Raw genomic sequence first — 25,789 nt, forward strand, 5'->3', positions numbered from 1 at the left:
TTTCTTTACTAAAGTATAGGTTTATTATTATTATTATTATTATTGATAAAGGTACTGCATAGATGTAAACAATTATTTTAGCAAGAGATAGCGCTTGTATAGACTAACAAATTAGCAGACATTTGCAGAAAGTAGTTTTGAATGCATTTTATTGAAGGGAAGCAATAACAGTCTTGAACTTTTTTTGCAACATAGTGAAATATTCTTATACTGTACAATGAGGAATTCAACTACAAAATAACTAGTCTTCTTCCATTTTTTAACCATTGCAACCCACCCACAAGGTGTATAAACAACAACAATAAATAAGATAATAGATACAAAAATGTGAAAAACATAAATCAATCAACTCTAATTAGCACATGTAGGACAGTATGCAAGTGTGTGTGCATGGACTTTGCAGATGTATTTCTCACATGTGCAGCACATAGTATTTGTTTTACAGTCCTTCTTTGGGGGGCAGAATTGGCATCTCCTCCTTTTTCCTGCCCCAGCTGCAGCCTCGGGTGGATCAGGACAAGATTCAGCCCCCTGGACAGCTTTCACAAGCGCTGCAGAGGCTGCTGTGCAGGGGAGGCGCTCCCTTCTTTGAATGTGTGGGGTTACAAGTGCCTTTCCCAGCTGCTTCAGGAACACCCTCCTCTTGTTCCGCTTATCAGGCATCCAGGTAGGGTGATCTTGTTCCATATCAGGCATTGTATGAGGACACATCAATGATGTTATGGAAGATGACCAGGGGACAGCAGGCAGTCATCCTCCTGCAGCTGTAAGTTCCAATCACCTTGTCCAGGTGGTCCACGCCTCCTTTGTTGTGGTTGTAGTCCAGGATGATGGCTGGCTTCCTGTCCTCACAATCACTGATCTCAGCCGTTTTGTGCAGTGTGCTCAGGAGGACCGCATTCTTGTTCCTCTTTGGGAGGTAAGAAACTGGAGTGGTGGTGGGGGTGAAGGCAAACTTTGATGAGAAGGCCTCTCTCCATCTTGTTGCGAGGAGTGTAGGGGGGAGCTCAGGCTTGTTCTGTCTAACTGTGCCAACCATGGTGATCTTCCTCTTCAGGAGCTGCTGGCTGAGTTCAATCAGTAGCACACATAATCTCAATGTATCATTGTGTGTTTGTGTGTGTCTTTGGTTTTTGTGGTGTGTAAATGATTTTATAGCTGCCGGGTCAAAAATAACCCTAAGACAATATTTGTACCCCGGTGGTGTACAACTTTCATGGAAATATGAACAAAGGCGATGTTTCACTTTTTGTAACGTTGGCGTCACTCTAGGAAAAGTCATCAAATTTCAAGTTGAAAAAAAATCATTTAGGTGGTTTTCTCTGCTGTTAAACATAGTGGCTGGTCATTTTTTACCCTTAAGATAACACAATGGTTAAATGACCACTTATATTTGACTGCTGAATTGACAAACCAGTTACATGAATTGTGTTGTACATTTACGTTGAGTAAAACTCATTCAGTTTTTTATGTTCTTTACCCTCATCAATGTCCTTCTGTGTCTCTGTCATGCCTTATACATCAGAGGGCCATGCCTGCTTCTCCTCACGCGGTCTTCCCCACATTACATAGAAAGAAAATTGAGAAGTAGAAGAAAAAAAGAAAGAGAAAACCCTGCCATTAGTTCTTCTCCCAGCTCCAGAATCTCATTAAATCGTTGATGAGTTTAAGGATTGCCTGAGGTGGATAAGAGGCCCCGTTTATAGCTTTCTGCAATCTAATGCCCGAGTCTTCTACCTGTGTCTCCCCTGGATGCAAAATAAAAGGTGAAGGAGGCAATCCAATGCAATCAATACCGAGTGCTTTCCCGGCTTAAACACATTGTGAATGTGGACTTATTTCTACATGTGCTTTCCCGGGCAGCAGTGTTTTGTGACGTCTCTCAACACCAGGCAGTCTAAATGAAGACAAAGGTGGTGGGCGCGAGAATAGATCTGACCTTTTTTATCCCGTAAGAGGATATAGATCACTTCAGATGGAATTTATTAGTGAGGTATAGGGGACATGGGGTATCCCATTTGAGGCGGTTACACCGGGGCCTCGGCACCAATACAAGCAGAAGGTCATGAGAACAATCACTTTTAATAGACACTCGAGTAGGCAAAGTGTTCATTAGGCACCAAACTGAAGAAAACAGACTGAAACAGGGAAGGACTACCATTTCAGTTTTATGTTGCAAAAGTTTTTTTAAACGCTTTCGATTGTGCATCCTAATGAACACTACACAGGTATTTTAAACTCTGCAAGGCTGCAAAACTAAACCCATTTGCTAGCTCATTATTCATTAATTGTTGTAAAATTTCCTTCAGCCGAACATTAGCCTGTTGAGGAGCCGTAATAACACGACGTCGTCCTCAGATTAAATTCGGCAGGTTATTGCACTTCTATTCTAAAACGAGGCCCCTACGCTGAGCCGCTGAACTCAATTAGTTGGGAACATGTTGCACACAGCGCCACTAATTACAAACACACCACTCTAGTCCCTTCATTACACATCTCCCTCACTATCAATCTCTCTGTCTCTCTGTGCCTCTCTATGTCTCCCTGTCACTCTGTCTCTCTGTGTCTGTCTATGTCCCTCTGTCTCTTTTTCTCCCTGTGTCTCTCTGTGTCTCTGTCTCTCTCTGTGTCTGTCTCTCTGTTTCTCTGTGTGTCTCTGTCTGTGTCTCTCTCCAGCTCTGTCTCTGTGTGTCTCTGTCTCTCTGTATCTCTCTGTCTCTGTATCTCTTTGTCTCTGTATGTCTCTCTGTGTCTCTGTACGGCACTCTGTCTCTCTACGTCTGTGTCTTTCTGTCTCTCTACATCTCTGTGTATCTCTTTCTCTGTGTCTCTCTGTCTCTATATGTCTATATGTCTCTGTCTTTCTCTGTCTCTCTACATACCTTTGTGTTTCTCTGTGTCTCTGTCTCTCTACATTTCTGTGTCTCTCTGTGTCTCTCTATGTCTCACTACATCTGTGTCTCTCTGTTTCTCTACGTCTCTGTGTCTCTCTACATCTTTGTGTCTCTCTGTCTATGTTTCTGGGTCTCTCTCTGTCTCTGTCTCTCTATGCTTCAATGCTTTTACACCCAAATTGAATCCGTGAATTTTAATTTAGTGTTATTATTATAATTTTTCTTCTCATGTACTAAAATGGCTCCCTCTTTTTGAGTGAAGATACTAAGAAGATGGGTGCTTCTGTTTTGGTTTTTGAGTATATCGAAGTGTTTGTAGGGAGAGGCCGTGGTAGGGGGGCTGTGAATCTGTAAAGCAGCTCCATGTAGATAAGTAGCAGAATTCACCACGGCACAAAGGAGACTCCTCTGACAGCCACCAGGCAGGGGAACGTCTGGCAGACGTCTGTGGTCCTCTGTTTAATTTCCGATTAATGTTCCCTATCCCTTTTCCCTCTCCTGGCCCGCTGTCGACCCCCACAGGAGCCCCAGCCACCAACCATTCTACCACGTCAACCTGCACTGGGAGATACTCCAGAGCTTTGCCGCAGCGAGCGGGCCGCAACCCAAGCTAATGACAGACTCCCTCACTCTTCGCTCCCCTTGTACTAACAGCCAATCAAAGAGAGACGGCTGCCGTCAGCGCCTCCAATGAATACATAATTTTCATCTCCAAGCTGCCATTAATCAGAGACAAGTGGCGGCGGCAATCGCACAAGATTGAGCCCAGGTTCAACGGAGCAACATTTTGAAAATGCAACGGGAATACAGTACAAGGAATGGATGGATGGGGAAATCAAACACACAAAAGTGGAGGAATGTCACAATTCCTCATCTCTGTGCTCCACGGGGCTCGCTGAGATCGCTCTCGGGCCAGCACTTTAGATTAATGGACAGAGGGATGAGGCAGGAATTATAATGATTTTTAAAATACAGTGGAGGGAGCTAGTCATCTATTCTGGGAGGCTCTGGAACTTAGTGTACAGCTGTTTGGCGGAATTTTAATTTAGCATTTACAATACCTGCAGGGCAAACACCCTGTTGATAATTCTTATTAAGTCTCTGCCTTCCGAGGTGCTACTTGTTGTTCAGCATCCAGAGATTCCAAATAATGAGGACGACGATGGAAGCAGTTAGATAAGATGTTGCACTACAGTCAAATAACACACACTGGGTGAGCAACACCCAGCAGCACCGCAGGGGTGGCAGGTAGCCTAGTGGTTAGAGCGTTGGGCCAGTAACCGAAAGGTTGCTGGATCGAATCCCAGAGGTAACAATCTGTCGGTCTGCCCCTGAACGAGGCAGTTTAACCCACTGTTCACCTGTAGGCCTTCATTGAAAATAATAATTTGTTGTTAACTGACTTGCTTAGTTAAATAAAGGTTAAAAAAATGTAATGTTTGACCTCCAGGCACTAAAAGAAGAAAGCATTGAGATGGCGTATGTTCTCTGATCAATAGAATTCAAGCTCCAAAGCTCCATATAGGGTATCTCTTCCTAACATTGGATGGGTTTAACCCAAGCGCACAGCCATGAACAAAAATGATGTGACCGCTTGCATAAGAAGGCCATTCTTCCACGAACAAAAGTGTTTATTACAAAGGCTCATTGATTATCTATGAGGAGTGTTTATGCAGACAAAGCAGGGAATGTGACACTGGTGTCTTCAGGGCTTCACTGGCTTCAATGACACCCAATTTGTTACAGTCATCTGTATGAACTATAGAGGGTGAGGTCTCCCCTCACCGCTTAACCAGCAACAGGAAATAGAATAAGTATTCAATGTTGTTGAGTCATGTCATACACTCTCATTGTTATCAGGCTCTTGCGGACTCTTATTCATGAAATTTATGCTGCTTTTGAAAATCTGTTACCAATGGTCCTTTTATGATTTATTCTCCTGAGGTGAAGTGAGTATTTTGTCCCAAATATGCAAAAGTAGAGAAAGACTATAGCCTACACGTATGCTTTATGAAGGAAGGAATAACTTTTCAGGCTGCATCCTCTATAAAGTCCCTGACCCTGAATGAGAAACCAGGCATTCGGAAGAAGATGGCACACTGATCACCCTGTTGCAGGAGAACTTTCCTGCCATGCAGGAAATGTAAGACTTGTAGTGTATTTGAGGTTTTAAAAGGCTTCTGATGTTTGTAATTTCCACTTTGAAATTTCAGTCTTGTTTTTCCCTTACGAAAAACGTATCAACTCCTACAAAAATGTAAATTCATTATAATCAACATAATAATTCACATTTCCTGTTGCTGCAGGATTATTTTCCTACTGTAGCAAACTGGCTCAAATTAAGATCCAAATTAGATCACCTAATTTTCACTATTTTATTGTGTCACAATGTTACTGTCTTAGATGATTTGTGCAACATATTTTGTTTCTGTTATCAGAAGAAAGGATTATAACACAAACATTAACTTTCTAATCAAAAATAGCTTTGCTGTTTATTAAGCATTAGTTTCCCCTGCAATGTTTCCTCAGGTAATTGAAAATGCTCCCAAAGAAATTGGAAAAAGATAACACATTGAACCTCAAATGTATCTGTTGAATCAAACTACATTACCCGTTATTCCACTTTCGACATGATGAGTTTGGGCTAACTAACAGTCTTTTAGAACTTATCGGAGACTAGTGGAACTCCACTGTCTCAGTGTAAAAGGTTACAGTCAATTAACTTTGGAAGGTGTAAACATGCCCATGTAAGGGAAGTTCCTGTCTCTCTGGCAGTCATTGCTCTCTCACAGAGGGAGCTGTTGAGCTATGAATGGGGTGAGTGAGTGAATGTCAATAGAGGAGAGAGAGGGGTAGGAGGGGGAGGAAAAGTAGGGAGGGGGAGAGAGATTGAGTAAAGGAGCAAGTGAGAGTGAGAGAAAGAGAGAGAGAGAGAGCAAGCGAGAGGGCGTTTTAAATGAGACTCATTTCTCTCTGACTAGCCACCTGACCTTGGAGTATTGTTGAGGGACACCTGCCACCGATTTCAACTGAGACTGAGGAAAGTTGATTTCCCTGTAAATAAATAGCATTCATTGTTTGCAGGGTGAATACAGTCACATCCAGAGTCACCAAAAGGTGAAGGTTGCCTTAGGGTACAAAACATGTCCTCCCTGTAGTAAAACCACAAATGTCTGTACTTCTACAGTAACAGTCGAACATAGTTGATATTATCTGCTCTCTCGACTGTCGCTTCATTGTCTGATTATCATTTCAATTTGCCTGCACTCTTCCCATCTGTTGACTTCTTACCCAAATAGAGTGAAGAGGTCAACTAACTTTTCGGCAGTGTCTCTTCACTCCGGAAATGTCAAGCCCTCAGTGAAGTCCGTCTCTCCCTGGCAGGTGTGAGGTGAAACCGCAGTTGTAAATGAGCGTGAAGGCATGACTCTCCAGGCTGCCCTCATCTGCCCTCGCCTGCCCCTCCATCTCAGTTGAAATAAAAGGTTAATAAATGACTAAAGGAGTCCTTAATGCTCATTATATATCATGATCAATGACAGAGCACAATGATAGAATAGTGGCAAATGGCAGATGGGGAAATATATTGTTTGGTCAATGAATGGCCAATACAGGTGATTATTGATCATGTAGTACATTGAACCAAAGTCCAGTTATCATAAGGGGGGAGGGGTTAGTGCCCTGGAATTTTAGGTATTTGTGAAGACACTCAGGGACACTAGGCCCCTTGCCCTAGGGCAGTGGAAAAGATGCTATGCCGAGGACAAAAATGCGTGCATTTACAGTACCTTTTAAATAACCCAAGGCTTTGTCATCTGTTTCGGTTGCAGGCCTCACTCGTTCCAATGGCCCGCCCACCATCTGCATGACACACACACACACACACACACCCCCCCCCCCCTCCCCCTCAGGCTATGTTCCGTATCCTGTCCAAGCACTTCCATGTTGTGCTTCTTTGTAAAGACGTGTCACTTTCCTGCTGTCTCCATTATCCCCCTGTTCCAAATTGGCTGTTTGTTTGACTTCAGAGTCTGATTTTGAGGCCTTCCAACGACGTATCAAAGGAAAAATATGTCTCCACAAAATGAAGTGACCATCTGCTTCGGGCTACTCTTTGAAGAGTGGCACAGATTATAGCTTGGCACATTATCGCGTGGAAGGGAAGTCGTTAATTTTGTGTGGCTGAGTTTTTTATATTTATTTATTGTTCCAAAGGGCAGAGATCCATACAGCTTATGTACATAGCGCCTCTGCATCTCTCCCAACTGATTTCCAGATGCCTTCCAAGGGAATTGTCATCACCCCAGGTCAATGTCTAAACTTTCCCATGCATCAAAATATATTGTAATTGACTCCATTTGTGATTCCTCTTGAGACCTGGCACTGGCTGCAGCTCTGATGGCTGCCAAAAGCAATAACATTTCAGAGGCATGACTATCATTCCAATCGAGACGTTCTTTCTCCTCAAATATAGTCCAGTTCTGGGGTCCAGGTCTTTCTCTCTGTCCCCTGTAATCTACTACACTAGCAGCTACATATACAGTACCAGTCAAAAGTTTGGACACACCTACTCATTTCAGGGTTTTTCCAAATTTGTACTATTTTCTACATTGTAGAATATATATATATATTTTAGATTCCTCAAAGTAGCCACCCTTTGCCTTGGTGACAGCTTTGCACACTCTTGGCATTCTTTCAACCAGCTTCACCTGGAATGCTTTTCCAACAGTCTTGAAGGAATTCCCACATATGCTGAGCACTTGTTGGCTGCTTTTCCTTCACTCTGCGGTCCAACTCATCCCAAACCATCTCAATTGGGTTGAGGTCAGGTGATTGTGGAGACAAGCTCATCTGATGCAGCACTCCATAGTAGTTTTGTTGTTGTTGTAAAAATAAAGAAAAACCCTTGAATGAGTATGTGTGTCCAAACTTTTGACTGGTACTGTACATTTTCTAAGGAGTTATCGTCTCCTACCTTGCTTGTACTCTTTAGAATCACGTGTTCTATCTGAAATATAATATATACATGGTTGCACATTTCCTCACAATATTGTTTTGAACATTTGTTTTAGGACTGATACCTGACTGAACATTCTACTCAATGCATTGTCAATTGACGCTGATTAATATTTCATCAAAAGTGCATTACAGTGGCTTTTAAATACAATGACATTTCTAAAGGAGGCAAATAATTAGTAGGAAAAACTTTTGACATTTTGATGTCGCTGGATTGACATTAGACGTATAACGTTAGCTAGCTAGCAAAGATTGAGGGATACCACTGGATTATAGCTAGCAACGTTAGCATTGCTAGCTATTTTTGATAAACTTTCCTAGTTAATGATAACATTGTCGTCTGTCTAAAGTAAATTTGATAGAATGATAATGATGGCAAAGTTGTTTCCTACTGTATACTAGCCTGCTTTTGCAGTGTTATCATATTTCCAGGCCACTATTGTGTAATTTAAACTAAATTCATTAGCCCCCATCCAGAGTGACTGGGCATATCACGACTTTTGGGCACCGCTATGGCGGAGGGTGGCTTGAGAACATTTATAACAATGGCATGACACGACCGAGTGACGGAGGTGCAACCTGTGAATAATAGTATTTTTCAGGTTTTCTTGGTTGTTCTATAGCCTTAAGAAAGAGAATGTCATTGAACCAAGGAGTTGATCACACTGTGAGTGGTGTTATCAACCGTGCTGTAGTGTTGACTGCATACAAAGGTAGGCCAATGAGAAGAGAGGTGCTTTTATTCCAAGCTCAGCAGCACCTCTATAACAAAGCCTCAGACATAGTGGGTTTCTGTCAGTGAGAGAAAGCTGCTGAAATACAGGGAGGAAGTAGACTGAATGTGACCAATCAGAATGTTGATACTGTTGTTGAGATCCTCCGAAGTTGATGTTCGCTAGTGTCTGGGTATGTAGGTGATCTAGTGTCTAGACATGTAGGTGATCTAGTGTATGGACATGTAGATGATCTAGTGTCTGGGTATGTAGGTGATCTAGTGTCTGGGTATGTAGGTGATCTAGCTTCTGGGTATGTAGGTGATCTAATGTCTGGGTATGTAGGTGATCTAGTGTCTGGGTATGTAGGTGATCTAGTGTCTGGACATGTAGGTGATCTAGTGTCTGGACATGTAGGTGATCTAGCGTCTGGACATGTAGGTGATCTAGCGTCTGGGTATGTAGGTGATCTAGCGTCTGGGTATGTAGGTGATCTAGCGTCTGGGTATGTAGGTGATCTAATGTCTGGGTATGTAGGTGATCTAGTGTCTGGGTATGTAGGTGATCTAGTGTCTGGGTATGTAGGTGATCTAGTGTCTGGGTATGTAGGTGATCTAGTGTCTGGACATGTAGGTGATCTAGTGTCTGGACATGTAGGTGATCTAGTGTATGGACATATAGGTGATCTAGTGTTTGGACATGTAGGTGATCTAGTGTCTGGGTATGTAGGTGATCTAGTGCCTGGACATGTAGGTGATCTAGTGCCTGGACATGTAGGTGATCTAGTGTCTGGACATGTAGGTGATCTAGTGTCTGGGTATGTAGGTGATCTAGTGTCTGGGTATGTAGGTGATCTAGTGTCTGGACATGTAGGTGATCTAGTGTTTGGACATGTAGGTGATCTAGTGTCTGGGTATGTAGGTGATCTAGTGTCTGGGTATGTAGGTGATCTAGTGCCTGGACATGTAGGTGATCTAGTGCCTGGACATGTAGGTGATCTAGTGTCTGGACATGTAGGTGATCTAGTGTCTGGGTATGTAGGTGATCTAGTGCCTGGACATGTAGGTGATCTAGTGTTTGGACATGTAGGTGATCTAGTGTCTGGGTATGTAGGTGATCTAGTGTCTGGGTATGTAGGTGATCTAGTGCCTGGACATGTAGGTGATCTAGTGTTTGGACATGTAGGTGATCTAGTGTCTGGGTATGTAGGTGATCTAGTGTCTGGACATGTAGGTGATCTAGTGCCTGGACATGTAGGTGATCTAGTGTCTGGACATGTAGGTGATCTAGTGTCTGGGTATGTAGGTGATCTAGTGCCTGGACATGTAGGTGATCTAGTGTTTGGACATGTAGGTGATCTAGTGTCTGGGTATGTAGGTGATCTAGTGTCTGGACATGTAGGTGATCTAGTGTTTGGACATGTAGGTGATCTAATGTCTGGACATGTAGGTGATTGGTTTGTAGAGAGACTGGCAACGTTGCAGCAGATGATGTATGGATGGGAATGATGGGGCTCAGATTTGGTGAATTTAAACAATGCTCATCTTAGGGATGTGAGGCACAAGTCTTTCATTATAGTTGTTTCCCCTGCTATACTCGTGGGTCTGTGTGTTCTCTCAGTGAGTCAGGAATATGGCTATAGTTAAGCAATAATGTATGAGGGGGTGTGGTATATAGCCAATATACCACAGCTAAGGGCTGTTCTTATGCACAACGCAATGCGGAGTGCCTGGATTCAGCCCTTAGATGTGGTATATTGGCCATATATCACAAACCCCCGAGATGCATTATTGCTTAACTTTAGCTTTACTCCTGCTATTATAAACTGGTTACCAATATAATTAAAGCAGTAAAAAATTATATTTAAATAAAAAAAATATACCCGTGGAATACGGTCTGATATACCATGGCTGTCAGCCAATCAGCATTCAGGGCTCGCACCACCCAGTTTATAATAGTCAGTACAGTGTGTAAGGTGGGACTTGCGATGGACGTCGTCATGATATTATGAAATGTCACTTTTTACGTCACTCAATCAATTGCATAACCCGTTTCAGACAATGTGCAAACAATTTCCCATCTGCTCATTAACATTTCAGATGTTAATCCAAGTTGTTTGTCTGATTACAATGATAACCGAGACTCTGCTGTCTAGCCTACCTTAAATTATTGGATTAGGTTTTCATAGCATCAGTGAGGATTTAACAGATTTCAATGGTTTACCATTACTCACAGTTCATTTCGGCAGCATATTCTAACCTTAGGTTCTGTTGCACACAAAAAATCTATCTTGATTAAATTGGTAAATAATTCCATAATGATAACGCTTTGTTAAGTGGGGGATTTGAGAGAAAATACAAATGAAAAGAGTAAGTGGAGCGAAAGTAAAAAGGATTTATTTCCTTTATTTCCATCCCATTAACACACCATTGATGGGGAATTGTAATTATGCGTGCCTGTGTAGTGTGGATTTACACACCCTCCCCCTAAATGAAATTCATTGGATTGTGTGCAAACTATTTTCTGTTTGTTTTCTGGTACTCCGTTTTATTGATTTATTTATATCTGAGTATAATTGGGAAATTGTATTCATACTCTCTCTGCATATTGATAAACTCCTTGAGGAGCACCATTGAAAGTCATCCCATAAAAAGTTAATTGAATTGCAAGTCGATCACTCAAAATGAAAGTATATCGCCCAGAGTTAATAACATGCACTGAACTTTCCTATTCCTGCATTTTACTGTACATGTATATTGCCTCATTTGTTCTTCGCTTGGTGCCACCTTAAAGATTGTGTTCTTCTCCCTGGCTGACTCGCTTTTCAGCGTCACGCAAACCTTGGGTAATCACGAGGGACAATTTCACTGCTTTGCCACAGCAATAGTATCACATTCACTCCTGCAACTGGAGCCGTTTGATTCACTCCTGCAACTGGAGCTGTTTGATTCACTCCTGCAACTGGAGCCGTTTGATTCACTCCTGCAACTGGAACCGTTTGATTCACTCCTGCAACTGGAGCCATTTGATTCATTCCTGCAACTAGAGACGTTTGATTCCCGCTGAAAAGGGAAAACCTTATGTTGTCCAGGGGCGCAACTTTCATTGGGGATGGGGGCAAGTCCCCCCACATTCTGAAATTGCATTTTTGTCCTCACCCAGTTTATAATTTCAATGTGATACTAAAAAAGGCAGTGGTGTGCTTTAGGAGCATGCGGATGCCTCTGAGCGGGCAGGTAGGCTGTTTGGAGTGTTTACCCCCCCCCCCCACACATAAAAAAGTATGTCCCCCCCACTTCTAAAACCAAAGTTGCGCCCCTGGTGTTGTCTCTCACTCTAACATCAGTATACTGGTGCATCCCTTGTCTATCTCTATCCCACTGCATTTCATATTCATTTTCAGGTTGCCACAAGGTCAATGTAAAAGGCAAAGCATGTTTCTGTGTAACTGCAAATAGGTACCATGTCAGTCAAGCCGATGTGTGAGCAATGAGCACAAGTACAATGTCAATGTCTCAAAATAATTACCTCCAAATCTACAGCATTAGATTAATCTACAGTCAGATGGCATTACAATTCAGTAGTTTCTTCTTCTCGTAAGCCACTAATCAATAGTCAATTTCAGCATAATATGGAGAAGATGCACAATGGTTGAATGAACATCTATTTTGGTAATGCGTTGAAAAGCAGTCTTTTCAAGGTTGTCCTCTATTTCCACTTCGTGTTTCTACATGCAGCGGGAGGTGAATTGGAATCGTTGAGAATTTGGTGTGTTGAGTTAATCATCTGGGCCGGGGTGAATTGAATGGTGCGCTGAAAGGTCTTCACTTGTAGGGTCCCTGGAGCTTGAAACTCATTTTACATCTGATTGAAGGGTTGATACTGCTGCCGTGGCCTCATACACTCCCCTTCTCACACCCCAAACTGCCTTCATTTGTCAAGGGAAGACTATAGTGAACTTTGTTCTATAGGCGCTCTAATGAACCTTTACTACTAGTGATGTGCCTTGTAATGTCGGTTCATATTTTCTGCTCTTCTTTCTCCACCGTGGTGTAAGTCTTAATTTGTCAAGTGAATTGCCAGGGCTCTGAATCATGCAAACACATATTAAATATGCTATCTGAAATAAATGTTTAGGGAGAAGTTAAGTTTTTCTTTGTTTGCACAAGTGTAGAGATTATTAAAAACGTGATACTTTATGTCGCGACTGCGGCCATGTTCGAAAATTTTCTTTGTAACCTTTGACAGCAGTGCAAGAGCAGAGGATGAATTATCTGTGTCCTTTCTCCATGAATCCCAATTGAAAATGGTTTCTTCCAACAAATGACTGAATATAATGGTGACATCTTCACATTAGAGCACATGATTTGGTATTTTGTGTTGCACATTGTCTTGGTTTCATGATGAGCAGGGATTTTTTTTCACGGCAGTTTATTCTTGTAGCAAGTAGGACAGAGTGTAATGAAATAGTTCTCATCTGTCTCTTCCTCATGGAAATGACTAGTCCTCAGAGTGCTGGTATTATAGGGTAATACCACAGTAACGATGCTGTAAATCTGAACGGTGTTGACCACGGAGGAGTTTGTGTCAATACAGAAAGAGCTTCCTTTCGCTCTTGCTTCTTATTTTATCTGTCTGTCTGTCTGTCTGCCTGTCTGTGTCTCTCAATTTAATTCAATTCAAAGGGCTTTATTGGCATGGGAAACATATGTTAACATTGCCAAAGCAAGTGAAGTAGATAATAAACAAATGGAAATAAACAATAAAAATGAACAGTAAACATTACACTCACAGAAGTTCCAAAAGAATAAAGACATTTCAAATATCATATTATGCATATATTGTATATATACAGTGTTGTAACGATGTGCAAATAGTTAAAGTACAAAAGGGAAAATAAATAAAAGTAAATATGGGTTGTATTTACAATGGTGTTTGTTCTTCACTGGTTGCCCTTTTCTTGTGGCAACAGGTCACACATCTTGCTGCTGTGATGGCACACTGTGGTATTTCACCCAGTAGATATGCGTGTTTATCAAAATCAGGTTTGTTTTTCGAATTCTTTGTGGATCTGTGAAATCTGAGGGAAATATGTGTCTCTAATATGGTCATACATTTGGCAGGAGGTTAAGAAGTGCAGCTCAGTTTCCACCTCATTTTGTGGGCAGTGTGCACATAGCCTGTCTTCTCTTGAGAGCCAGGTCTGCCTTTGGCTGCCTTTCTCAATAGCAAGGCAATGCTCACTGAGTCTGTACATAGTCAAAGCTTTCCTTAAGTTTGGGTCAGTCACAGTGGTCAGGTATCCTGACACTATGTACTCTATGTTTAGGGCCAAATAGCATTCTAGTTTTCTCTGTTTTTTTGTTAATTCTTTCCAATGTCTCAAGTAATTATCTTTTTGTTTTCTCATGATTTGGTTGCGTCTAATTGTGTTGCTGTCCTGGGGCTTTGTGGGGTCTGTTTGTGTTTGAGAACAGAGCCCCAGGACCAGCTTGCTTAGGTGACTATTTCCCAGGTTCATCTCTCTGTAGGTGATGGCTTTGTTAAAGAAGGTTTGGGAATCGCTTCCTTTTAGGTGGTTGTAGAATGTAACGGCTCTTTTTTGGATTTTGATAATTAGCGGCTATCGGCCTAATTTTTGGGGTGTTTCACGTTGTAGTCGGAGGATATTTTTGCAGAATTCTGCATGCAGAGTCACAATTTGGTGTTTGTCCCATTTTGTGAATTCTTGGTTGGCGAGTAGACCCCAGACCTCACAACAATAAAGGGCAATGGGTTCTATAACTGATTCAAGTATTTTTAGCCAGGTCCTAATTGGTATGTCGAATTTTATGTTCCTTTTGATGGCGTAGAATGCCCTTCTTGCCTTGTCTCTCAGATCGTTCACAGCTTTGTGGAAGTTACCTGTGGCGCTGATGTTTAGGCCAAGGTATGTATAGTTTTTTGTGTGCTCTAGGGCAACGGTGTCTAGATGGAATTTGTATTTTGTGGTCCTGGCAACTGGACCTTTTTTGGAACACCATTATTTTGGTCTTACTGAGATTTACGGTCAGGGCCCAGGTCTGGCAGAATCTGTGCAGGAGATCTAGGTGTTGCTGTAGGCCCTCCTTGGTTGGAAGAAGCACCAGATCATCAGAAAACAGTAGACATTTGACTTCAGATTCTAGTAGTGTGAGGCCGGGTGCTGCAGACTGTTCTAATGTCCTCGCCAATGTTGAGCATAAGCTGCATCCCTGTCTCACCCCATGGCCCTGTGGAAGAAATGTGTGTTTTTTGCCAATTTTAACCACAGACTTTGTTTGTGTACATGGTTTTTATAATGTCATATGTTTTCCCCCAACACCACTTTCCATCAATTTGTATAGCAGACCCTCATGCCAAATTTAGTCAAAGGCTTTTTTGAAATCAACAGGGCATGAGAAGACGATGCCTTTGTTTTGATTTGTTTGTTTGTCAATTAGGGTGTGCAGGGTGAATATGTACGATAATTTGGTAAAAAGCCAATTTGACATTTGCCCAGTATATTGTTTCAATTGAAGGGCTTTATTGGCATGGGAAACATATGTTAACATTGCCAAAGAAAGTGTCTCTAATTTGGTCATTCATTTGGCAGGAGGTTAGGAAGTGCAGCTCAGTTTTGTTCTCTCTCTCCCAGTCACACTCACTTTCTTTACATTAAGCATGCAAATCAAACACATTTCTAACCCCCAGAAATAGCTTGACAGCAAGATTTTGTAAAGGATAATTGACATGGTGTTGCATGTGTAATAAATTACCTGGAAACACGCTCATCCAGCTTAGAAACACAGAGACAGAGATATTTAATGTGTGCTGTTAAATTACACTAGCAGGTCTTGCTGACAGCAGTTATTAGGATAATTCTACATGTCCCAGATATCCTTTCTCTGTGAAGAAGAGAGTACGTAGCCTCGTGCTTGTGTTTTCTCTCCCTTTCCTGGTCCATAGGTAATGTGCATTTGGTAGATACTAGTGTTATTTTGAAAGTCATCCTCTGAAAACAGTATTATTTTGGTGCTAATTTTACTAATGATATCCCAAAAGGATCCCTACTGCATGCTGAACAGAGAGGAATGGTAGTCTTAGTCATGTAGATTTATTTGATAAAAAGCACCAACTGACTTATAACAGGCCCTTCCTTTTAAAGTAACTTCAAAAGAGGCATTTACATATTTTGTCGAAAGGCCTTTGTTGTTTACATTGCTTGTCACTAGATACAAAGTGCAATCTGATTTGACTCCCACTCTTTCTAATGGGCTTCTAAAGCTATAAGAAAGTTTACCCTGAAAACACTCATTAACACTGCTTAATTTAAACATTTGACTTTCTTGGCCCATTCCCTAACTCTCATCCAAAATGTTTAAGTAAGGTTTTTTGTGTTGAATTATGAATGTTGCTTTTAGTAGTCTACCCTCCACAATGCATTGCTTACGTAGCCTAGTGGTTAGAAGCATTGGGCTAGTAACCGAAAGGTTGCTGGTTCAAATCCCCTAGCCAACTAGGTGATAAATATGTCAATGTGCCCTTGAGCTAGGCACTTAAGCCTAATTGCTCCTGGTTTGCTGTCAATAATGGCTGAACCCTGGCTCTGACCCTTCTCTACGAGGGTGTCTCGTGGGAGTGCAATATGCACACAAAAAATCTAATTCACACTTGTACGAAAGGACAAATGTAAGCACCCACCTAATTATCTTATTATTATCTTAATTTACCTCATTAACAGGTGCATATAAAAAGTTACAATTTACTATGGATAGTACGCATGCAGCTATTAAAAGAGGAACATGTCAACCTTTGTATAAATCCAACTTCTAACATTGCAAATTGATTCAGTTAAAAATACTGCAATAGAAAACTGCACAGTATGTACATATGCTCTCTCCAGTCCCCAGACAGTGTACTGTTAGGCTTCCTCATATTGCTGTAAATGAGTCTTCTGCAGAATCTGTTGGATAGTCCCCTGTGTGTCAGTGCCATGGCTACTGAAGCCATTAAAGATCAGCTACCTCGGCTGTGTTATTAGCCAAGCACTGCTGTCATTCAGACCCAGTCTATCAGAGTTTCCCTGAGCCCTTGGCGAATGATGAACGGTTCCCAGGTATGAAGCATCTGTGTGTATCTAATCTATTCATCTCTACCCGTCTGTCTGCCCACCTCCTAGCTCTTCATTTTTCCCTGCTATCTGTGCTGTCTCAGATCACACTAACAACAGCTGGGTTGCTCTCTCGGAGGCCCTATCAGTGCTGGCGTGGGGCTGTGTTGACTGCGGGCGTGCCGCCGTCCCCCCATCCCCTAGTGTCACCAGGAGTGAGACCTAACCCTCGGCTTTGTTGGCCTTGAATAGGGGCATAGCATATCCTCAGTCACCAGATCCCTCCAAGCACCACCAATGACCTCACCCTCCCGCATCCTCTGCATTGTTGTTGCTGTGGCTAGATTGATTTGTGGCCCCGGTGTGTATGTGACTGTGTGTGTCTCTGTGTACTGTAAGTGCTTCGTCCCCTCTCTCACTCGACACTGTGATTGTTAGAAAATAAATATAAAACCAGACGGGAGCTGTATAGTGTCTCTGTAAAGCAAGGCTGCCCTGATGTCACTGAGACTACCCCTCTCTTGATAGCCTCCGCGCAGCTCATTGGATGGGTTGGGAAACATAAAGGGTGCTGCAAACCCTGACATGCCCTCCCATCATGTATGACTCACAGCAATACATGTAGAAGATGCAATGAGAGACAGGGTTTTATTTATGCAATAAGGCACGAGGGGGTGTGGTATATGGCCATCATACCACGGCTAAGGGCTGTTCTATGCATGACGCAACGTGGAGTGCCTGGATACAGCCCTTAGCCATGGTATATTGGCCATATACCACAAACCCCCAAGGTGCCTTATTGCTATTATAAATTGGTTACCAATGTAATTAGGCGGCTGGTAGCCTAGTGGTTAGAGCATTGGGCCAGTAACCGAAAGGTTGCTGGATCGAATCCCAAGCTGAGAAGGTCAAATTTGTCGTTCTGCCCCTGAGCAAGGCAGTAAACCCACTGTTCACCAAAGACGTGGATGTTGATCAGTTGTACAAACTGACTAGGTATCACCCTTTTGCTTTCCCTAATTAGAGCAGTGAAAATAAATGTTTTGTCATACATATGGTATACGGTCTGATCAGCCTATCAGCATTCGGAGCCCGCCACCCAGTTTATAATGCAGAGTATACAGTGGTCCCGTGTGGCTCAGCATGGTGTTTGCAACGCCAGGGTTGTGGGTTCGATTCCCACGGGGGACCAGTACGGAAAAAAATAAATTAAATAAAAAATGTATGAAATGTATGCATTCACTACTGTAAGTCGCTCTGGATAAGAGCGTCTGCTAAATGACTAAAATGTAATGTAAATGTATGGTATCATATAGGCTAGACAAGGTAGGCTGAAAAAGTTATTGAATATGAAATGTGATGGGGGGACATTGCAAGACAGGTACATTGTGGAGATATGCTTTGAAGCAGGGTTTTATTATTGAAGATTTGAGTACGATACTGATAGGCGAGTTCAAAAAGCCATTGGAAATTAAACGTGGAGGCTTGATTTGAAATGTGAAGGTTTATCTAAATGGCATCGGAAGGCTTTGAACTAGTCAAGATGGAAGCACGTTCATTAAGGAGGATACTTTTAACATCCTGGACTTTGATCTTCTTTTCCGTTTGCCCGGCTGTGCACTCTGAGCTTTACCAAAGCCCAATCCACTGTAACTCCATAGAAGTCAGATTGTTTAACTATTAGGCACTATTATTTAATCCATCTTTTCAGTTTAGAGGAGGACTGTTGATAAATAGTAAACTCAGCAAAAAAATAAAAACATCCTCTCACTGTCAACTGCGTTCATTTTCAGCAAACTTAACATGTGTAAATATTTGTATGAACATAACAAAATTCAACAACTGAGACATAAACTGAACAAGTTCCACAGACATGTGACTAACAGAAATGGAATAATGTGTCCCTGAACAAAGGGGGGGGGGGGGGGGGGGTCAAAATCAAAAGTAACAGTCAGTATCTGGTGTGGCCACCAGTTGCATTAAGTACTGCAGTGCATCTCCTCCTCATGGACTGTACCAGATTTGCCAGTTCTTGCTGTGAGATGTTACCCCACTCTTCCACCAATGCACCTGCAAGTTCCCGGACATGTCTGGGGGAATGGCCCTAGCCCTCACCCTCCGATCCAACAGGTCCCAGGAAATCACGCACAGAATGAGCAGTATGACTGGTGGTATTGTCATGCTGGAGGGTCATGTCAGGATGAGCCTGCAGGAAGGGTACCACATGAGGGAGGAGGATGTCTTCCCTGTAACGCACAGCGTTGAGATTGCCTGCAATGACAACAAGCTCAGTCCGATGATGCTGTGACACACCGCCCCAGACCATGACGGACCCTCCACCTCCAAATCGATCCCGCTCCAGAGTACAGGCCTCGGTATAACGCTAATTTCTTCAACGATAAACGCGAATCCGACCATCACTCCTGGTGAGACAAAACCGTGACTCGTCAGTGAAGAGCACGTTTTGCCAGTCCTGTCTGGTCCAGCGATGGTGGGTTTGTGCCCATAGGCGATGTTGTTGCCGGTGATGTCTGGTGAGGACCTGCCTTACAACAGCCCTACGAGCCCTCAGTCTAGCCTCTCTCAGCCTATTGCGGACAGTCTGAGCACTGATGGAGGGATTGTGCGTTCCTGGTGTAACTCGGGCAGTTGTTGTTGCCATCCTGTCCCGCAGTTGTGATGTTCGGATGTACCGATCCTATGCAGGTGTTGTTACACATGGTCTGCCACTGCGAGGATGATCAGCTGTCCAGTCTGTCTCCATGTAGCGCTTTCTTAAGCGTCTCTCAGTACGGACATTGCAATTTATTGCCCTGGCCACATCTGCAGTCCTCATGCCTCCTTGCAGCATGCCTAAGGCACGTTCACACAGATTAACAGGGATCCTGGGCATCTTTCGTTTGTTGTTTTTCAGAGTCAATAGAAAGGCCTCTTTAGTGTCCTAAGTTTTCATAACTGTGACCTTAATTGCCCACCGTCTGTAAGCTGTTAGTGTCTTAACGACCGTTCCACAGGTGCATGTTCATTAATTGTTTATGGTTCATTGAACAAGCATGGGAAACAGTGTTTAAACCCTTTACAATGAAGATCTGTGAAGTTATTTGTATTTTTACGAATTATGTTTGAAAGACAGGTCCTTTTTTTGCTGACATCAGTCAGTGGCCGGAGCATTGACGCATATCTTTGCCTGCTACCAGTTCACACACTGTGGAGTCATAGAAGTTTGTTTGTATCAATAACACTAAAGCCCATACTGCAGGCCTAACATGACACGTTACTACGCTCCTGTCCTGTCTGATCCCTTAAGACACTCACAAGTCTTTGAAGTCCCCACTTGAAAGGTTTGATCTGAATAGTAAGAGTCCAAAGGAACTTTGTTTACAGTGGTTACAGACTGATTAACGAGCTCCAGCCCCTCTATCAAACACACACACTCGCCTTCCAGGCCACACAGATTGTAGTGCTGAGACAAGACCAAGATTATGGAGTGATCAAACTCAGGAAGAAATATATGGAGTGATCAAATCCTAACCTCAGCCTAACCTTAATTTAACCTCAGCCTATCCTCATCAAACAACACTGATTGGAACAATTTACACTGCTCCAAAAAATAAAGGGAACACTAAAATAACACATCCTAGATCTGAATGAATGAAATAATCTTAAATACTTTCTTCTTTACCTAGTTGAATGTGCTGACAACAAAATCACACAAAAATAATCAATGAAAATCCAGTTTATCAACCCATGGAGGTCTGGATTTGGAGTCACACTCAGAATTAAAGTGGAAAACCACACTACAGGCTGACCCAACTTTGATGTAATGTCCTTAAAACAAGTCAAAATGAGGCTCAGTAGTGTGTGTGGCCTCCACGTGCCTGTATGACCTCCCTACAATGCCTGGGCATGCTCCTGATGAGGTGGCGGATGTTCTCCTGAGGGATCTCCTCCCAGACCTGGACTAAAGCATCCGCCAACTCCTGGACAGTCTGTTGGTGGATGGAGTGAGACATGATGTCCCAGATGTGCTCAATTGGATTCAGGTCTGGGGAATGGGCGGGCCAGTCCATAGCATCAATGCCTTCCTCTTGCAGGAACTGCTGACACACTCCAGCCACATGAGGTCTAGCATTGTCTTGCATTAGGAGGAACCCAGGGCCAACCGCACCAGCATATGGTCTCACAAGGGGTCTGAGGATCTCATCTCGGTACCTAATGGCAGTCAGGCTACCTCTGGCGAGCACATGGAGGGCTGTGCTCCCCCCCAAAGAAATGCCACCCCACACCATGACTGACCCACCGCCAAACCGGTCATGCTGGAGGATGTTGCAGGCAGCAGAACGTTCTCCACGGCGTCTCCAGTCTCTGTCACGTCTGTCACATGTGCTCAGTGTGAACCTGCTTTCATCTGTGAAGAGCACAGGGCGCCAGTGGCGAATTTGCCAATCTTGGTGTTCTCTGGCAAATGCCAAACGTCCTGCACGGTGTTGTGCTGTAAACACAACCCCCACCTGTGGACGTCGGGCCCTCATACCACCCTCATGGAGTCTGTTTCTGACCGTTTGAGCAGACACATGCACATTTGTGGCCTGCTAGAGGTCATTTTGCAGGGCTCTGGCAGTGCTTCTCCTGCTCCTCCTTGCACAAAGGCAGAGGTAGCGGTCCTGCTGCTGGGTTGTTGCCCTCCTACGGCCTCCTCCACGTCTCCTGATGTACTGGCCTGTCTCCTGGTAGCGCCTCCATGCTCTGGACACTACGCTGACAGACACAGCAAACCTTCTTGCCACAGCTCGCATTGATGTGCCATCCTGGATGAGCTGCACTACCTGAGCCACTTGTGTGGGTTGTAGACCTCATCTCATGCTACCACTAGAGTGAAAGCACCGCCAGCATTCAAAAGTGACCAAAACATCAGCCAGGAAGCATAGGAACTGAGAAGTGGTCTGTGGTCACCACCTGCAGAACCACTCCTTTATTGGGGATGTCTTGCTAATTGCCTATAATTTCCACCTGTTGTCTATTCCATTTGCACAACAGCATGTGAAATTTATTGTCAATCAGTGTTGCTTCCTAAGTGGACAGTTTGATTTCACAGAAGTGTGATTGACTTGGAGTTACATTGTGTTGTTTAAGTGTTCCCTTTATTTTTTTGAGCAGTGTATATCAAAGAGATATTCATATTTAGAGAGATTCAGTTCATATGCAGTGTAGTGGAAATTATTTTCATTTATATTGTTTATTAATATTAATGACGTCTCCATCTTTCTCCAGTTTCTGCCGAGATCCTGAAGAGCAGTCTCAGCACCATGGAGCGACACATCCAGAGGCTAGAAAATGACATTGAGAACTTCCCAAAGACGGACGACGAAAAGGATAAGTTTGTGGAAAAATTATCCATATCCTTTTCATGCTTTTTATTGATTTCTCACATTGTCTTAAATGAACGTATCGCTGAAGTAGAAAGTAGACATGTTTTGGCCATTTGCCGCCTGTGGATTGTCCACCAGAGAGACTGTGCTGTGCTTGTGTTCTCCCGGGCAGGAAAGAGTAGTTAACGGCCATAAGTGTGGCTTGTGGCACCCGTGGGCTTAAAGGAATGGATATGGTTGCCTTCCCACTAGTGAGATGTTTATCAGATCTCCTCCTCCTCTACCCAACGTTCCCCAGAGAGAGTTCAGGCCTTGAGCTATTTTTACCGCTGCTCCACCACTGCCTCCCCTCGGGGTCTCTAATGAGGGCTCGTTCCCCCACGCGGACTTATCGCCCACCTCCTGATTTCATCTCCCAACCAGCCACAGGCCTCTCCACATAGACTTTCTGTGGACTATCACCTTGTGCGGCTCTTCTCTCGTTTTGATAACAGAGTGCTTTCACTTAAACTCAAGCGGTTCGGCTCTCGAATCAAATTAGTGATGCCTGAGCACTTCTCAGACTCCATTTTAAGGAGGAAGGAGCCTCGGCAGAATAGGTTTGTCTAGTAATCTGGCACCTACAGTACAGACACTACAGTATATATTGGTCTCATTGGTTGAAACCAACTCGGATGTCAATAGCTAGGGGCTATGATACCTCCTATCAATATATTTGTATTAAAACAGACAGCATTCCTCTGTTTAAAAAAAAAAATGGAACCCTTATTTATCTAAGCAAGTCAGTTAAGAACAAATTCTTATTTACAATGACGGCCTACCTTGTTCAGGGGCAGAACGACAGATTTTTACCTTGACACTCTAACCACTAGGCTACCTGTCTTTAGGTGTGCGTTACCACATTTAATAAGGGAAAGCAAGAATCATTCAAGGGTAATTCATCAATTCAGGAGGCATTCCATATGTTCAACACTCACACTTGAAGACATGTTCCCGAACTTTAGCTGCTACTAAGTATTTTTTAAACCTCCCACTTTGGGCTGGATGTGTCAATGTGTAGTTCATACATGCATAATCTATGACCAGATTTACTTTATATCCTAAATTAGCCAGCAAATCCTTAGTTTGAAAGCAACTGTTTTACTGGAAGCTGTGCTGGCCCGCACATGGGCCAGCCCCCTAACAATTTGACCATGAGCTTCAGCCCCTTGCTATATGTGTGACAGCTAGCAAGGTGCACATGATGCACCCACACCACACCAGAGCAGAGAGAGAGAGCAAAGTGGTGCACATATCTGCACAAGTTTCAGGGACCCCTTGAGCGCTACTTTCAAAACTACTGGCTAAAAAGTACACACAATTTCCGGAGAATCCCTTTAAGAAAGTGTTTAACCTTAATTTGAGCTCTTTGTTAGCTTGCATTTAATTTTTTTAGCTTTTAGCTGACATAAGAGTAATAGCTGCCTAACACATCAGAAATCTGCTCCTAGGCAAAGATTGGCACTTAATCTGTGTACATTTTATATCTTTAAAAAATAGAGGCTTCGGCAAAAACCTCCCCTGCAGCTTTGAACCAAGACAGGGAGGAAAGGCAGCTCAGGGCCCCTGATGTCTGTATCGATTCTGGGACTCCATGGAGGATGTCGGCTTGACTGAGAGGAAATGGAGAGCTGCATATATACTGGAGTAGTGCTCCCCCTCACTGTCTGAATCGTGTCCCGTCTCACCTGATCTGGCATCAGAGCTGAAATGGAGCCTCAATCGTATTTGGCCGAACCAATTTTAGTTAATGCCTCATTGTGAAAAAAGCAAAGACAAACATTTAAAATGGTTTTCTTACCTCCATTTTGTAGCCTTCCAACCTTCTTCCACTCTGTGTTCAACCAGGTTAAGGGTGACACAGCTGCACTCACTCCTTTGCGCGTGACAGAGTAGGCATTCTTACCTTACTAAAGAATGCCAGAAAGATGTTTTACTGTCCCTTTATGGCGCCCACGATCGATGAGGGGAGTCGAGGTGATTCAAGTGGTAAGGTGGGGAGCGTATCGGTGTCTATCAGACCTCTCTCATGCTGTCTGTGTCTGTCTCTCCCCGTTAGTAATCACCTCTCTCTGCATCTCTGTCTCTCCCAGTTAGCAATCCCCTCTCTGTGTCTCTCTCTCTCCCCGATAGCAATCACGTCTCTCTGCGTCTCCCTGTTAGCAATCACCTCTCTCATGCTGTCTGTGTCTCTGTCTCTCCCCGTTTGCAATCACCTCTCTCTGGGTCTCTTCCCGTTAGTTAACACCTCTCTCTGTGTCTTTGTCTTTCCCCGTTTGCAATCACCTCTCTCTGTGTCTCTGTCTCTCCCCGTTAGCAATCACCTCTCTCTGTGTCTCTGTCTCTCCCCGTTAGCAATCATCTCTCTCTGCGTCTCTGTCTCTCCCCGTTAGCAATCACCTCTCTCTGCGTCTTTGTCTCTCCCCGTTAGCAATCACCTCTCTCTGCGTCTCTGTCTCTCCCCGTTAGCAATCACCTCTCTCTGCGTCTTTGTCTCTCCCCGTTTGCAATCACCTCTCTCTGCGTCTTTGTCTCTCCCCGTTAGCAATCACCTCTCTCTGCGTCTCTGTCTCTCCCCGTTAGCAATCACCTCTCTCTGTGTCTTTGTATCTCCCCGTTCGCAATCACCTCTCTCATGCTGTCTCTGTCTCCGTCTTTCCTCGTTAGTAAACACCTCTCTCTGTGTCTCTGTCTCCCTGTTCGCAATCACTTCTCTCATGCTGTCTGTGTCTCTGTCTCTCCTCGTTAGTAAACACCTGTCTCTGTGTCTCCGTCTTTCCTCGTTAGTAAACACCTGTCTCTGTGTCTCTGTCTCTCCCCGTTAGCAATCACCTCTCTCTGTGTCTTTGTCTCTCCCCGTTAGCAATCACCTCTCTCTGTGTCTCTGTCTCTCCTCGTTAGTAAATACCTGGAGAGCGTATCGGTGTCTATCAGACCTCTCTCATGCTGTCTGTGTCTGTCTCTCCTCATTAGGAAACACCCCTCTCTGCGTCTCTGTCTCTCCCCGTTAGCAATCACCTCTCTATGTGTCTCTGTCTCTCCCCGTTAGTAAACACCTCTCTCTGTGTCTCTGTCTCTCCCTGTTCGCAATCACTTCTCTCATGCTGTCTGTGTCTCTGTCTCTCCTCGTTAGTAAACACCTGTCTCTGTGTCTCCGTCTTTCCTCGTTAGTAAACACCTGTCTCTGTGTCTCTGTCTCTCCCCGTTAGCAATCACCTCTCTCTGCGTCTCTGTCTCTCCCCGTTAGCAATCACCTCTCTCTGCGTCTCTGTCTCTCCCCGTTAGCAATCACCTCTCTCTGCGTCTCTGTCTCTCCCCGTTAGCAATCACCTCTCTCTGCGTCTCTGTCTCTCCTCATTAGTAAACACCTGTCTCTGTGTCTCTGTCTCTCCCCGTTAGCAATCACCTCTCTCTGTGTCTCTGTCTCTCCCCGTTAGCAATCACCTCTCTCTGCGTCTCTGTCTCTCCCCGTTAGCAATCACCTCTCTCTGCGTCTCTGTCTCTCCTCATTAGTAAACACCTGTCTCTGTGTGTCTGTCTCTCCCCGATAGCAATCACCTCTCTCTGCGTCTCTGTCTCTCCCTGTTCACAATCACTTCTCTCAGGCTGTCTGTGTCTCTGTCTCTCCTCGTTAGTAAACACCTGGAG

General features: G+C 43.7%; 1 protein-coding gene across 5 annotated transcripts in view; it reads left to right on the forward strand.

The window, feature by feature from the left end:
• The window catches only part of diaph2 (diaphanous-related formin 2), a 754,395-nt gene that overhangs the window by 556,434 nt on the left and 172,172 nt on the right, over positions 1–25,789 (forward strand). For all 5 annotated transcript variants that reach the window (XM_082975098.1, XM_082975097.1, XM_082975100.1 and 2 more), the window contains one exon: positions 22,005–22,128. In XM_082975098.1, the coding sequence (XP_082831224.1) occupies positions 22,005–22,128 (124 nt within the window). The remainder of the gene's footprint in view (positions 1–22,004; positions 22,129–25,789) is intronic.

This window comes from Salmo salar, chromosome 05 (genome assembly GCF_965601325.2).
Source record: "Salmo salar chromosome 05, fSalSal1, whole genome shotgun sequence".
In the NCBI taxonomy this organism is placed as follows: domain Eukaryota; kingdom Metazoa; phylum Chordata; class Actinopteri; order Salmoniformes; family Salmonidae; genus Salmo; species Salmo salar.